At 34.2% G+C, this 13702-nt stretch overlaps 2 protein-coding genes across 4 annotated transcripts in view; one reads left to right on the top strand and one right to left on the bottom strand.

The window, feature by feature from the left end:
• Positions 1-13702, top strand: part of LOC128172206 (lipoxygenase homology domain-containing protein 1-like) — a 33003-nt gene that overhangs the window by 5552 nt on the left and 13749 nt on the right. For 2 of the 3 annotated variants that reach the window (XM_052838152.1, XM_052838024.1), the window contains exons 12-27: positions 4359-4491; positions 4843-5229; positions 5517-5764; positions 6079-6093; positions 7365-7500; positions 7746-7900; positions 8061-8218; positions 8530-8603; positions 8918-9111; positions 9321-9513; positions 11548-11708; positions 12000-12086; positions 12204-12377; positions 12688-12865; positions 13041-13207; positions 13431-13567. In XM_052838152.1, coding sequence (XP_052694112.1) covers positions 4359-4491; positions 4843-5229; positions 5517-5764; positions 6079-6093; positions 7365-7500; positions 7746-7900; positions 8061-8218; positions 8530-8603; positions 8918-9111; positions 9321-9513; positions 11548-11708; positions 12000-12086; positions 12204-12377; positions 12688-12865; positions 13041-13207; positions 13431-13567 — 2597 coding nt within the window. The remainder of the gene's footprint in view (positions 1-4358; positions 4492-4842; positions 5230-5516; positions 5765-6078; positions 6094-7364; positions 7501-7745; positions 7901-8060; positions 8219-8529; positions 8604-8917; positions 9112-9320; positions 9514-11547; positions 11709-11999; positions 12087-12203; positions 12378-12687; positions 12866-13040; positions 13208-13430; positions 13568-13702) is intronic. The other variant, XM_052838085.1, reaches the window with a different exon arrangement.
• Positions 53-4235, bottom strand: LOC128172414 (uncharacterized). Its single transcript, XM_052838245.1, has 2 exons — positions 946-4235; positions 53-742 (listed from the first exon to the last, which is right to left on the bottom strand). The coding sequence occupies exons 1-2, from the start codon at positions 2954-2956 to the stop codon at positions 642-644; spliced, it is 2112 nt and encodes a 703-aa protein (XP_052694205.1). The 5' UTR covers positions 2957-4235; the 3' UTR covers positions 53-641.

Below are 13702 nucleotides of genomic sequence, written 5' to 3'. Positions count from 1 at the left end.
TACATCAGGGGTTTGTGTGCCTTCCATCATGTGCATGCAGTGAAATTGGGATGTACCGGTAGTTTTTTCATTGTGTCAACAGCAAAATTTAGCTTCTTTTTATTTTCATTATGATTAATACTTTTTTTATAAGTTTGATTTACTGTTGAAGGAATCAAAGTAACATTTATGATTCACTGTAGCAGCAAGCTAAAAAAAAATTGGCACCGTAAGATTTATATCAAATTTAATTGTTGAAAAAATGCAACTTCTCTAATTATTTAAGAAATTTTTATTAGAAAAAACATGAAAAAATATCTATATACTTGTAAAATCATACCAAGGTAAATACCCACTAAAGTTAGATCGATAAATGTATCTGAAAAAAAAAATAAATATACACTGTATATATAGATAAACATCAGATATAAAACCACTTGAGTAAATACAAAAATCTACAAACTAAAACAATCTTCTAAGGTTATTTCTTGTAATTAATTCTCTTGAACCACAACCTACTGATAATGAAACACCCTGTAAAATGGATACACCCTCTTATTCATACAAGATCTCTTTTGCGGTTTGAAAGTTTTCAGTTTTGGCTGCTGGTTTTCAAGGAGTATGTTAACTGCTGATTGCTATCAGAAGCTTGAGCCCTGACTCTATGGTATAGAAATCCCACACTCATAGTAGGCGGGGGTGGGCTGCAGGAAGGATATCTTTCCAACATGTAGATCCTCATCCCAGTTTGCTCGTATATATCCTGTTAATTGATGACAGACAGCTATTAATGCTACACCGATTGATTTGATAAATGTTGAGTTCATTTTGAAAAATGACTTGAGATTTAATGAATTTTTTTTTAAAACTTTCAAATATTATGATAGAAAACTTGAAGAAAAAAAATTAGGTGCAAATATCACTTATTGTAAATATTTAATGGTAGATTGAGTAGTATTTGTTTACCTTCAGTGGACGAAAACACAAATGTTTTGTCCACTGTGTAAGCTTTGGTAGTATTGTCTGGAACGGTGGCTCCCACAAACTGGCAGTGGTCCTCCCCCCGCCCGTTCTTGTCACCAATGTCATAGAACATCCCCTCTTTACTGGCCGCAAGGAAGATCTTGTATCTGATGTTGGAGCAAAGTTGAACCCCAACAAATTTAATGACAGAAGACTCAAGGAAACTTTTACGAATGTATTTTTTACCTCCTTCACAATTATTTCTGAAGATTGAGTTTGAGAAGTTGTAAGGCACCCACTGGATTTTACTCATTACTTCAACAGTGAAGTCAGTGAAAGTTTTCTGTATGTCACTGAGTTTGATCTCAAATGTATTGACTTTATCTACAGTGTTATTTAAGACAATATCTTGATTTCCCATGGCGACTTTCAATTGATCTATTCCAAGTACTTCATACTGTAAGGCCTCTAATTCTTCTTTTAGAATTTTTATTTCATTTTGGGCATTTTTGTGATTTTCTTTCAAGCCAGATTTGAATTGTTCATTGCTTAGTTCCATCATTAATTGTGTATCAGCCACTGCCTGAGTCTCTGTCTCAAGATATCTCAGTCTCTCGTTTATCGCATCGCTGTCATCATTGGCACTTGCCTTCAGAAGTAAACCCAGTTCTCCTACCTTTTGTTGCAGTTGAATGATGTCTGTTTTACTCTGATTGTGATATTTTGCCAGCGAACCTTGGAAAATATTCACGAGACTTGTTGACATGTTAACTCTTCTGCCCTGAGAGTAAATCTCTTCATCCATTCTTGATACTGCTGTGTGAAGTTTCTGAGAAATTGCTGTTTCCAAGGTTGACATCTTCAATTTGGTGTAATTTTCTACTGTCTTTGGTAAATCTCCAACAGTTTCATTGAACTTAACTTCTAGCAAACTTAAAGCTTTGCTGATATTTGAGAGATTATTTTCTATGATATTTCTTTGCACTATTTCATTGCCATGGAAATTTGAAATGTTATTTTCTAAATTCTCATATCTTGTAAACAGAATATCACTAATGTTTTGGAGTTTGAAATCAAATTCATTTATTTTTTCATTCATCTCCTTTGATATCTGGCTTTTAACAAATGTTAACAATTTCAACACATTCTCTCTGTTGAAAACAGATGAAGAATTAGATGCTGTTTTATCTTCTGTGTTGGCATTTCCTTTAGTTTTGTTATCAGAACCGATGCTGATAGATTTTAACGTCCGTGCCAACATGTCCAATGAATTGTGATCCCATGGTGTCTCGGATGTGGTCTCTGGAATTTCTGTATGTTTTGTCACAACCATAAACTCTGTGCCAAGTTCTTCCAGATCTGTGGAGTTGTTGATGTCCTCCTCAATGTCACTGGAAGATTCAACAATTTCTAATGGTTTAAAAAGGTCTGCTTTTATGTGTGCTCTTAGATTTTGAATAAGTTTTTCTTTAAATGCAACACCTAGTTTGTTTTCTGAATTAAGAATTGAAGGTACAATATTCTCAGTCAGATCTCTCATCCAGATGTCTTTGAATCTGTCCAGTTCATTCATGACCAGGGGCCTAACTGGATCCAATAGAGAATCCAAGGAATTGCTTCGCTGTGAGACAATGTTATCCTCTCCGTTTAATTTTGGCAGCTTAGATTCCAATTCAAGAATTTTGTTATCCAATTCTTTGACATATGTTGCTGATTTCGCTAGGTTAGACTCCAATCTTCTCATAGTTTCTTGATTTCCGCCTATTTGTGATGTGACTTGTGGCATTCTAACCGCCAACCCCTCTACCTTCTTGTTCATCCGTTCAAGCTTGGCCTCCAAAGCCTGCATTTTCCTCAGTATTCTCTCGTCTGTGTTGCAGCTGCTTTTGATGCTGTCCATGGGTATGGTCAAGCTTACCACACAATCCTGACCAATGCTGTTTGCCATTGGCCAAACCTGATTTATTAGAGCAGCAAAAGTGATGAAACAAATGATGAATGAAACTCCATACATCTCTCTCTTTTTGTCTGTTTTAAAAGTTCACACAATAATGTACAAGTCCAAAATTATTATATATTATGATATCTGAACTAAATGAACATTTTTTCTTTAAGTTGTTCCTTTGATCCAATCCACAAATGATCCCATTATAATCTGAATTTTTTTTCACCACAATTAAGAACACCTTTCCTACTCAAAGAGAACAAGAATTCATTTCTCAATCCAACATATTTTCATGAAGTGGAAGTGATATTGCAAAATGCCTCTAGATATATCGTAGGGAGCTAAGGATGAGTGTAATGGGAATGACAGCCCTGATTGATGACCAGTAAGCAAGGTTTTTCCGCCTCTACATCGGGGAGGAGGTTTTTTGCCAACAAAAGAAAGCTTGCATTGCCCAATGTAAACACACTTGTTATCAGTAATGGAAAAAATATTTTTACTTCTAATTCATCACCAAGTCACGGTGTGAAATGGTCGATTTTGCAGCATGGGGTAGCATTATATATTATAAACTTAAGAAAGTGTAGGAAATTTAATATTTCTTCATATTTTGCAATATATTAGATTAAATGTTCTCATTTCATTGAAAACATAATACTCATGAATAGTTTAAATAACAAAAATATTAATCAGTCATGAATTTTAATATGATTTACTTTCATTCATTCATCGATAAAAAAGAAAAATAACTTTCGATAAGATTTCACATGGGAAGAAATTATAGTTAAAATTTTTGCTGGGAGAGAAATCAGAATTTACTTTTGCCACTGTTTCATGATGCCACCCTCTCCTTGCTTCTTTATGACAACAGCCAGACATTCAGTGAATCAATGGGTTTTCCTTTCATTCTTCAGGAATCTAGGTAATGGTTGTAAATCTGTAATTCTGAAGTAGATTTATATAAACAATTTTACCATGTGTTGACTGTCAGTCTCTGCTTTGAATGAGCTTCTCCCACTGCTTGTTATCACTGACTGATGGATTCTTGAGATACAGCAAAATAAACCAATTGTTTAAGTTGAGTTTTGTGGTTATTTGCCAGTGTCAGACTGCATTTAAATGCACTTTTTTTTTGTGAAATACAATTCAAAGTTCAGTACTGAAACTTGAAGTTTTACTGTATATTATTCTTAATTTTTTTTGCTGCTCATCTATGAAAGCACGTACTGTATGCCACATTAAATAATAAGCTGTGAATTTTTATGAAGAATTATCACAATAGTTGGAAACCATGGGTTGGTACATATATAATATCAACACAATATTAATATGAAAAGTCAATAAGATATAAGATGCTGTAGTTATTGGCTTAAGGACGTGAGTACACTTTTCAATAATATTTTTTATAATTTGATTTATACATGTATTTTATCTGAATAATTGTAACAAGTAGAACAACATTTTGTTGTAGGTAATCATTGATGACTGTGACAACAACATAGTGTACGAGTTTCCATGTGGTCGATGGTTCGCGGATGATGAAGATGACGGTGCTCTTTTCCGGGACCTCTTGCCGGGAGTGGGTGTTGCCAGCTCCTATGGAGGTTAGTATCCAAATGTGTGGCGCCCTACATCAATGAGTCACGCTGTTAACATTTACAGAATTTTAGATTTAATGAGTAAATTTGAAAAAAAGAGGTTGTTTTAATATTTGTTGTTTGTTTTATCAATTTTTTACATCATTAGTATGAAAAATTTAACAAAGGAGAGAATTATTGATAATAAAAAATGCTTTAATTATAACAAGAATTTGGGCTTATTTTTGTTAAAATGTAAAAAGGATTAAATGATTTACTAGATATATATCTAGCTATTTTCTTCAAACTCTTTCAGTTGTAAATTTCAAAAGTCAGTATATTTTAAAATGTATCTACATATTTTTTGGTTTTGAGCAGGTGTGCCATACGTGATCACTGTAATGACTGGGGACAAGAAAAATGCAGGGACAAATGCCCGAGTCTTTATCATGATGAAGGGCGGACCTAACAAGGAGTCGAGCGGCAAGATCTGGCTGGAGAATGGCAGTTTTGAGAGAGACCGATCCGAGATCTTCAACATCAACCTCCAGGCGCTGCTGAGTCCTGTACAGAGTCTGGAGGTTGGGCATGATAACAGTGGGGTGGGGGCGGGGTGGTTCCTGGAACAGATCATTGTGTTCTGCCCCACGACCGGCATTGAGCAGGTGTTCCCCTGTAAACAGTGGCTGGCCTTGGACAGCGAGGATGGACAGATCCAGAGGACACTCTACGAACAAAAGGCCATGCGACAAAAGAAGGAGAAAAGTGAGAGCATTTGAAATTTTATTGTCTTTGCTATAAATAAATACCACTTTTTCTCGCAATGATGGAGAGCAAATAATGTCAAAATTTCAAATTTTTGTAATGGAATCAAGAATTAACCTTCCTGTAAAATGATAGAGTAATGGGGAAAATAAAAAATTAATGTATGTATATGATAATTTATTCCTGTAGTATGATCACAATTTCAAGTTATAATTTATTATGAAAATATGAAAATGTATTTTGGAATTTATTTTTAAGGATCATGAGTATGATTTTGTTTACTCTAGGAACTCACTGGCATTTATGGGTCAAGACGAGTAACGAAAGTCTGTCCGGCACGGATGCTAAAGTGTTTGTCTGTCTGTACGGAACGAAGGGAAAAACCGACGAAGTGGAACTTGATAACAAGAGTGATGTGTTTGAGCAAGGTAACACTGATGAATTTGATATTCATGTGTCGGACGTCGGAAAGCCTTACAAGCTGCGGGTCTTCCACGATGACACTAGTTTAATGTCAGGATGGAAGCTGGACAAGGTAGGCAGTCTGATATCAATAAAGGACCTTTCTTACTGCACTCATATTTTGCACACTAGAAATCAAAATTTCCGTGAAATAATTGGGCTCTTATTGGGTGTATTTACTCAAAAAGGGGTTTTGAATAGAACTAAACTGTATTGATTACCAGTCCTAGCTGGTTTAAGTAATTTTTTCTACAATTTGTGTTTCCAGCACAGAGTGTTTTTTAGTTTAAGAGAATTTTATAAGATTTTGCACCTTGCTATTAATATATCAATTATTCTTGCAAAGAATACATATTTATCAACTCATTTCCAAATCTGTCAACTTAGAAATTACCAAGAGAAGTAAGTATGGGAGGTATGCATGGTACATGTTAGAAGAATGCCATGTGAATGTATTTTAAGGTTACTTTTCTCACAGCTTTTTGTTAAGTTTGTTTTTGGCTTTTAGATAGAATCTTGTGTGTTTTGCAGTTTCAAGTTTATAAATCTGTGAATTAATTGAATTCTCTCATTTCAACAGGGATGGGTTGGGTGGATTTAAAAAATGTGCTAGTAGAAGGTTCATTGTCCTACCATTGTTTTATTACTGTACTTATAGCCTGTAAAATCTTCTAATAATCAAGTTTTATACATACGATCACATTCCCTTCGTATTCTAATTCTACAAAGAAAATTAAAAGAAAATTTTGAATTCTGTGTACCATATTAGACGAAAGAAAATGTACAGTACTTATAAAAGTGTTGGTAATTGTCAGTGAACTTGTGATATAAAAAGAAACTATGATATACCCTGCCAACAGCATACAGTGAACAGAGTAGGGGATAGTATGTTTTAGAATCATTATAGCCACATTTAAAGAGCGTTAAAAATACTCGACATGGTATAAGCAGATGATGTTGTTTCATCACCACATTTACAATCAAATTGTGTATCCTCAACATTTACCAGGACTGGTAGTTGTGGACCCAAAAATTGTCTTACCCTTTAGTGCTTCAGTGAAGTGTAGTGGTAGCTGCATCCCACCTATATACACCTGCATATTTAAATATATATATTACTTGTACAAATTGTGTCTTACAATATATATGTATGTATATTTACAATGTATATTTTTCTTAAGGAAGGGGGTAGGGAGTGAGAGAGGGGGTAATTATGATATCATAACTAGATTGTTTTGTTGTTGTTGTTTTTCATTACAATTTTGATTGAATCTTTACTCTGATAACAATTTCTGGTTAGCTAGAGATTTTGATTTTATTTTTGCATCATACATGATAATCACTTGTACGCATGTCAGGGAACAAGGGTTGTTGAATATGTGAAGGATGGATGCATGCCCAGTGTTTAATTTTCATCACTTATCAATACATATCAAATTCTTTAGTAGAAAAGGAGAAAGGAGTAGGCTGAGAGTTTAAAGTCAAAATTTATGTTTCATTCACTGATAAAATGTCATATCATTTCAGTCAAAGCACCTTTATATGTCAGAACTTTTCATGTTTTACTAGATTTTTCAAGGGTTTATGTGTGCAATGTACATCAATTGAACAAAGTGAATTTCACTAAAGTCGAGTTCTGCTAGATTTTCATATACCATATTTTTCATTCATAGATTGAAATGGAAAATGTGACAACCAAAGAAAAGTACACATTTAAGTGTGGCCGGTGGCTGGCCGTGGATGAAGATGACCATTCCACGGTCAGGGAGATGCCGGCTGAGGGACCCCTCGTCAAGAAACCACTAGCCTGTAGGTTCTACATACATACAGCAATATAGATAAATATCACATGCCTTATTTCAAATTTGTAAAATCTAATATGACGATTTATTTGAAATGGTGAATGAGACACTGGTTTGTGACAATAAATTAGCTGCATGCAAAGGTTGCTTGCAATTCTTATGGATCATAATTGTGGATGTGTATTTTACTATGATAACAAAATGATACCATGATCTTTAAGTGAGAAACTTGATGATTTGTTCTTTTTTCAGTGGTGAAATACACAGTTGAGGTTTACACAGGGAAGAAATCGAGTGCTGGAACAGATGCAAATGTGTTTCTGTGTATATTTGGAGAGTTGGGAGACACAGGCAGACGTCACCTGACTAATTCATCCACCAACATCAACAAGTTCGAAAAAGGACAGGTGAGGAGAATGGGAAACCACAGCAATCAATCTGTTCTGAATTCATGAATTCATTAGCCTGTTTATTCATTCAAGTTTTATTTTTGTCCCTAAATCTATTCCCAGATAATATTTCTTTGCAATATAGCTATTGTAAGATTTTTGTGGGTTTTTTTTTCAGTGTGATGTGTTTGAAATTGAGGCTGTGACCTTGGAGAAGATAAAAAAGATAGAGATAGGTCATGACGGCAAAGGGATCGGAGCGGGGTGGTATCTAGAAAAAGTTGTCATCAAACATCCGGACAAACCTAAATACAATGTCAACATAGATTGCAATTCGTAAGTTCTAAGGGAGACAACTTATGTCACTCCTATGTAGTGTTGTAGTACTTTTGAATTTTATAAAAAAAATAGAAAGACTTTATTATAGTGAACAAAATGGTGTGTAACTTTGGTTCAATTCCTAAAGAATGCAAGCCACAAACCTTACCTTAATGATTCTAATTCAGTCAGTGAAGACTGTAAATTTTGAGTTAACACAAAGTTTGATAACATGACATCATTGTGATAATCTTCAATGCTGATTAGAAACAGATCTGTGCTGGTTTAACCCTTTAGGCGTAACGTTTCTAACAATTTTGTGCTTTCAGGTGGCTGGCATCGGATGAAGAATCAGGACATATTGTAAAAGAGTTCTCTGTGTCAGGGTCTCAGTTACTTGCTAGTAAGTATGTCCTGTCATCCTCTGGACAGGGGCTGCAAGAGAGTCACAGTATTCTATCTTTATAATCTTTGGCGAATATATTGAAATCACCATCTTAGTTTATCTGTCTCTCTGCTTGATTTTTTCATTTTATTCACTCAACAAGTAAAAATATTGCAGAATGCCATGACAAAGGAGTACTCATTTGAAACATAACAAATAGAAAACTCAAATTATATCAGCACTATTCAACTTGGCATCAGAAAAAAATGCTTGAATTTCTTAGATTTGATTCAGCATTCATGAAGTTATTGAATTATTTGAATGATTTTCAGAAACCACATACAATGTGTACGTGAAGACGGGAGATGTGTCCAAAGCTGGCACTGATGCCAACGTTCACCTCAAGATATTTGGGGAGAAGGGCGACACAGGTTTATTGAAGCTAGAAAATGCGGAGTCCACTTCCAACAAGTTTGAGAGAAACAGAACAGATCACTTTATTCTTCATGCTGAAGATATCGGCAAGGTGTGTTACATATACACAGAACACTATGTTGTTTTGTTGTACGTGTATAAAATTACTGTCACAGATTTGTTAGGATCTTCATTTACATTATTCCGTAATTACAATGCCATTTATGAATAGGGATAAAAAATGTGATATCAAAGAAACAAAACAACAGTAACTATTGTCACCTTTATTCTGCTTTAGTCTTTATTTGTCACTTGTTACAGATCAAGAGAATCCGAATAGGACACGATGGAGCCAATTTTGGCTCGGGTTGGTTTTTGGATGAGGTACGGATTGATATTCCATCCATCGGTGAGCAGTACGTGTTTGCCTGTCATCGCTGGTTAGACAAAAGCGAAGAAGATGGTGAAATAGAAATAGAACTGGAACCCTCTTTTAAAGAGGAAAGAGAAAAAAGTAGGTCACTTTTATTTTTACTTTTTTGCATGAAGTAAAAATTGCAGTTTAAATTGTAATACTCTTGATTTCAGCTTAATATTTGGGGTTTCTAATTTACTTTTTTTGTGTTTCTTACATGATATAGAACATAAGTTCCAATCTAGGGGATCCAAAGTTAAGTTTTCTGGATAAGTCTTCATTTTCCCCTCTCCTTCATGTGCTATTGGAGTAAATTTGTTATTCTCTGTTGTTTGAAGACTCAGTTGATACATGCAGTCTAGCAATATCACAAGTCTTGACATAATCTGGAACACTTTCTATTACAATATGTTCGTACACAATGCACTTAAATGATTTTGTGGGAAATTACATTCTTAGTTTGTGTGTAACTGAATCAAACAATTTTCTTTTGATTCATGTTTTCTATCCCCCTCCCCCTTCCAAAATAGATAATGCATGTGTTGACTGCAGAGGGTTATGTGGGAAAATTTCTTTGAATCAAACACTAACTAATGATATTACATGTATATATACTAGGATATAGAGGAAGGGGCCTTCGATGGCTCGTACGCCAGAGTAAGAGTTGGCATTGATTTTGTGTGACAATAACACAGAGATACTGTGTGAACAAGATGACAAGCATTCAGCTCCCATTCTGCACTATTTACAGGAATTCTAGCTCTCTCCTTGCGTGACATAGATTGATGTTTTAACATTGATTGATGCATTTGATGTTTTATGCAAATGAACTCAGTTAACATCGAAGGATAACAATAACTGTGCAATTCACTGTTTTCTATTTTTTAAAAATGTTTTAGCTGTTGTAAAAGGTATGGACAAGTTGGTGTGAATTAAAGAGATAAATTAAAAGCACCATGTTGTTGATTTATGAATCATCATGCTAACCAATGAAGTTTTAAATATTTTAAAGAATCAATATATATATATATATATATATATATATATATATATATATATATATATATATATATATATATATATATATATATATATATATATATATATATAATATTTGATATAAGCAAATGATTTGAAGAATGATCTAGAAGGAAAATTATTATGGCAAATGCAATTCAAAATACATCATGTACATTGTTGGGTTAAACTTTTGTTTGTTATTTCTCATTGGACTGTGTTGTACAAGATAACATGGTAATCATATTGTGTTCCCTCTGCATGGTAAGACAAACTAACGATATGTTTTGCTCTCAAAACACTGCTTACTATCATTTTAAAAAGAACTCAAATACAGTCAATTCTGTGAAAAGAATAGGAAAAAATTATCATAGAATTTCTGAATTATTAGAAATGTTTTTACATAATATTATATTTATTTACAAATGTACCAGATGCTGTTGACCCCACAGTGACCCCAGATTGTGATGAAGAGGGTAAAATGGGAAACGTGCATGAAGATCGTCATGTTTTATTTTCCAAATTTTTCTAGCCTGTCTAATGAATACTCTCATTTTATGCATTTTGACATATTTGGCTTTTTCAGAGGGTAGTTAGTCAGTAATTGTGACTATATGTAGGATTATCTTTGTATAACAGACTTATGAACATGAATGGTAGAAAATTTAAACCTGCATGAAGATTTTGTGGAATATTGCAATGAATTATATGCTTCACAACATGATAGTTTTCAGAATTTTGATTTTACTTCCCATAGCTGACCCCCTTGTTGTTACTGTAGTTAGGAAATCGGATGTGAATGTTTAAGATTAATGAGATCATAAGTAACACATATACATGTGCCTGGATATGATTTTAAAGCTTAATTAGATTTAGGTGCTTTGTTTTATTTTTAATAAAAGTTTTTATATGTATCATGTCTGAATGAAACTTAACAGTACATGCATTCAGATAATATTCACTGTAAATGCAATTATTGTTTCATAAACTATAAAAATAAGAATTCCAAGATGGCTATTTTTTTTTTTAATTGTTAAATGCTAATTTTCTTGTCTATGATATTCAAAGAGTAAGGCTATTAATTTGAAATTAATTTTGGATTCTTGTTTGTTTAAGAAATTCCTTATGAGGTGACAGTTTGGACAAGTGACATATCAAAAGCCGGAACTGATGCCAATGTCTTCATCCAGATGTATGGTACGGAGGGAAAAACAGACGAGATAGTGCTCAACAACAGGTCCGATAACTTTGAACGAGGCATGAAAGAAAAGTTCAAGGCGAGTATCCATGAAATTTTTGATTGGTTAATAATTGCAAATATGTTTTGGAACCTATTCTCACTGCTGCAGGGAAGATACTGGTACTCTAAAGAAGATTCTTTTAGAGTTATAGAAACTCATTTTTCAATGATTTACTATATTTGGAGTACCTAGTCACATCTTTTGATCTTTATCTCAAAAGGGCAATGTAAAAAACTTTCCTACATTTATGGATTCAAGACATTAAACTATAAATCATCAATATTTAAAACAGGACATCAGAATTTAATTTTTTATTGTCTTAAATAGCTTGAGCAAAAAGATATTGGTGATTTACTAAAGATCAGAATAGGACATGACGGAAAAGGCTTTGGAGCTGGATGGCACTTGGAAAAGGTAGATAACATTTTATAGTGCCTTGATATATTGACTTGGAGAAATATCTCATGGTAGAATCACCTATGAATATAGGTACTCCGTATTTCATACTTCTTATTTCATATTCATTCACAGTTGTTAATCCAAAGAAGGCCTAAAGCAGGAACTAAAAAGAAGTCAAAGACAGGTAAGACGCCCAAGGTGGACGCTGCCCAGGAGAGGAGACAGTCGCTGATTCAGCAGAATGACGACCAGGATTCAGACAGCAGTTCTTCCTCCCAAACCCCACGACGCAAGAGGAGCCTCAGGGTTAGTACATTATTGTAATGTTTTGAAAGATATGCTGAAAATATGTGAAACGCTGTATATCTGGGAGGATTTTAGACCCATAAAGTTCCAAAATTTGGACATAAATTACAGAAAATAATTTTCTTTGAAATGAATTTTAAAGAATCGGAAATGTTTGCATTGGATCCTCATAACCTTAAAATTTAAAAAAACATTGACAGAAACTGCTTGAAAATGAACATTTATTGAAAATGATTTGAAAAAGTGATAATTGATATCTGGTCTTGATATGTGAGGTTATCATTGGCAAAATTTTTATTTTATTCATCAGAGGAAGTCGGATCTGAAAACGGTGCAGGAGGAGGATGAAGTCTACGATGGAGAGGAGACCATTGACTACTGGTTCTATGTCAACAGATGGTTTGCCAGCGACGAAGATGACAAACAAATCATCCGCGAGCTTATTCCTACTGACAAAGACGGAAAACCTCTCAGAAAAGCACTTGATGGTAGGAAATTTAAGTTACTTTGGGTCTGAAAAATTATTGTTGATAACAAGAGTTTCTTTTAATCTGCAAGTTCAAACATTTTCAATTGAAGAATTAACAGACTTGATATATTTAAGCATCATGATTATCTGTAGATTGGTTTGATATTCTGACTGGTTCTGTTTCTGATTTGTAGATGTTGAGTACATTGTCCGTGTGTACACTGGTAAAGTAAGCGGGGCAGGCACGGACGCCAATGTATTCCTGACCCTGTTTGGCACCTACAAGAACAACCCTGTGGATTCAGGGGAGAGGCAGCTCAAAACCAGCAGCACCAACATTAATAAGTTTGAATCTGGAAAGGTAATTCCATTATGATAGCTTTTATCCAAATTTGTGTCAAGACAAAGCCGATGAATGATAAATGGCCTTTTAAAGAGGGTATTTGAAAACAATATTTGCAGCTTATTACTTACTTACCAGGTATTCTGTATTACATTTGCAACTTAAAGAAGGTTTTAGATAATGTGATACACATGATGTTACATTTTGGACTAATATCTGATTCTTAATTGGAATGTTTAAGGAGGACATTTTCACAATAAAGGCCGTGGAACTCGGTAGTTTAACAAAGTGTCGTATTCGGCATGACAACTCAGGATTAGTGGGCGCGGCCTGGTTTTTGGACAGGGTGGAAGTTGAAGATACCAAGAACAAGAAAACGTAAGTCACCAGTGTGGAGTACATCTACCTTAACTCAGTACCAGATTGAGATGTAACATTTACAGGAAAAATATCTCTGACAAGAATCATTTACCTAAATGTATCTCTATCCTGCCTAAATATTAAAGGCGTTCA

Source organism: Crassostrea angulata, chromosome 1 (assembly GCF_025612915.1).
Source record: "Crassostrea angulata isolate pt1a10 chromosome 1, ASM2561291v2, whole genome shotgun sequence".
NCBI lineage: Eukaryota > Metazoa > Mollusca > Bivalvia > Ostreida > Ostreidae > Magallana > Magallana angulata.
Note: the sequence above shows the minus strand (reverse complement) of the source record. Positions and strands in the feature narration are given on the sequence as shown.

Coding starts and splice junctions, on each gene's coding strand:
- LOC128172414 (XM_052838245.1), bottom strand. CDS start 2,956: ATGTATGGAGTTTCATTCATCATTTGTTTCATCACTTTTGCTGCTCTA. Junction 743..945: donor TGTGTTTTCGTCCACTGAAG/GTAAACAAATAC, acceptor ATCAATTAACAG/GATATATACGAGCAAACTGG.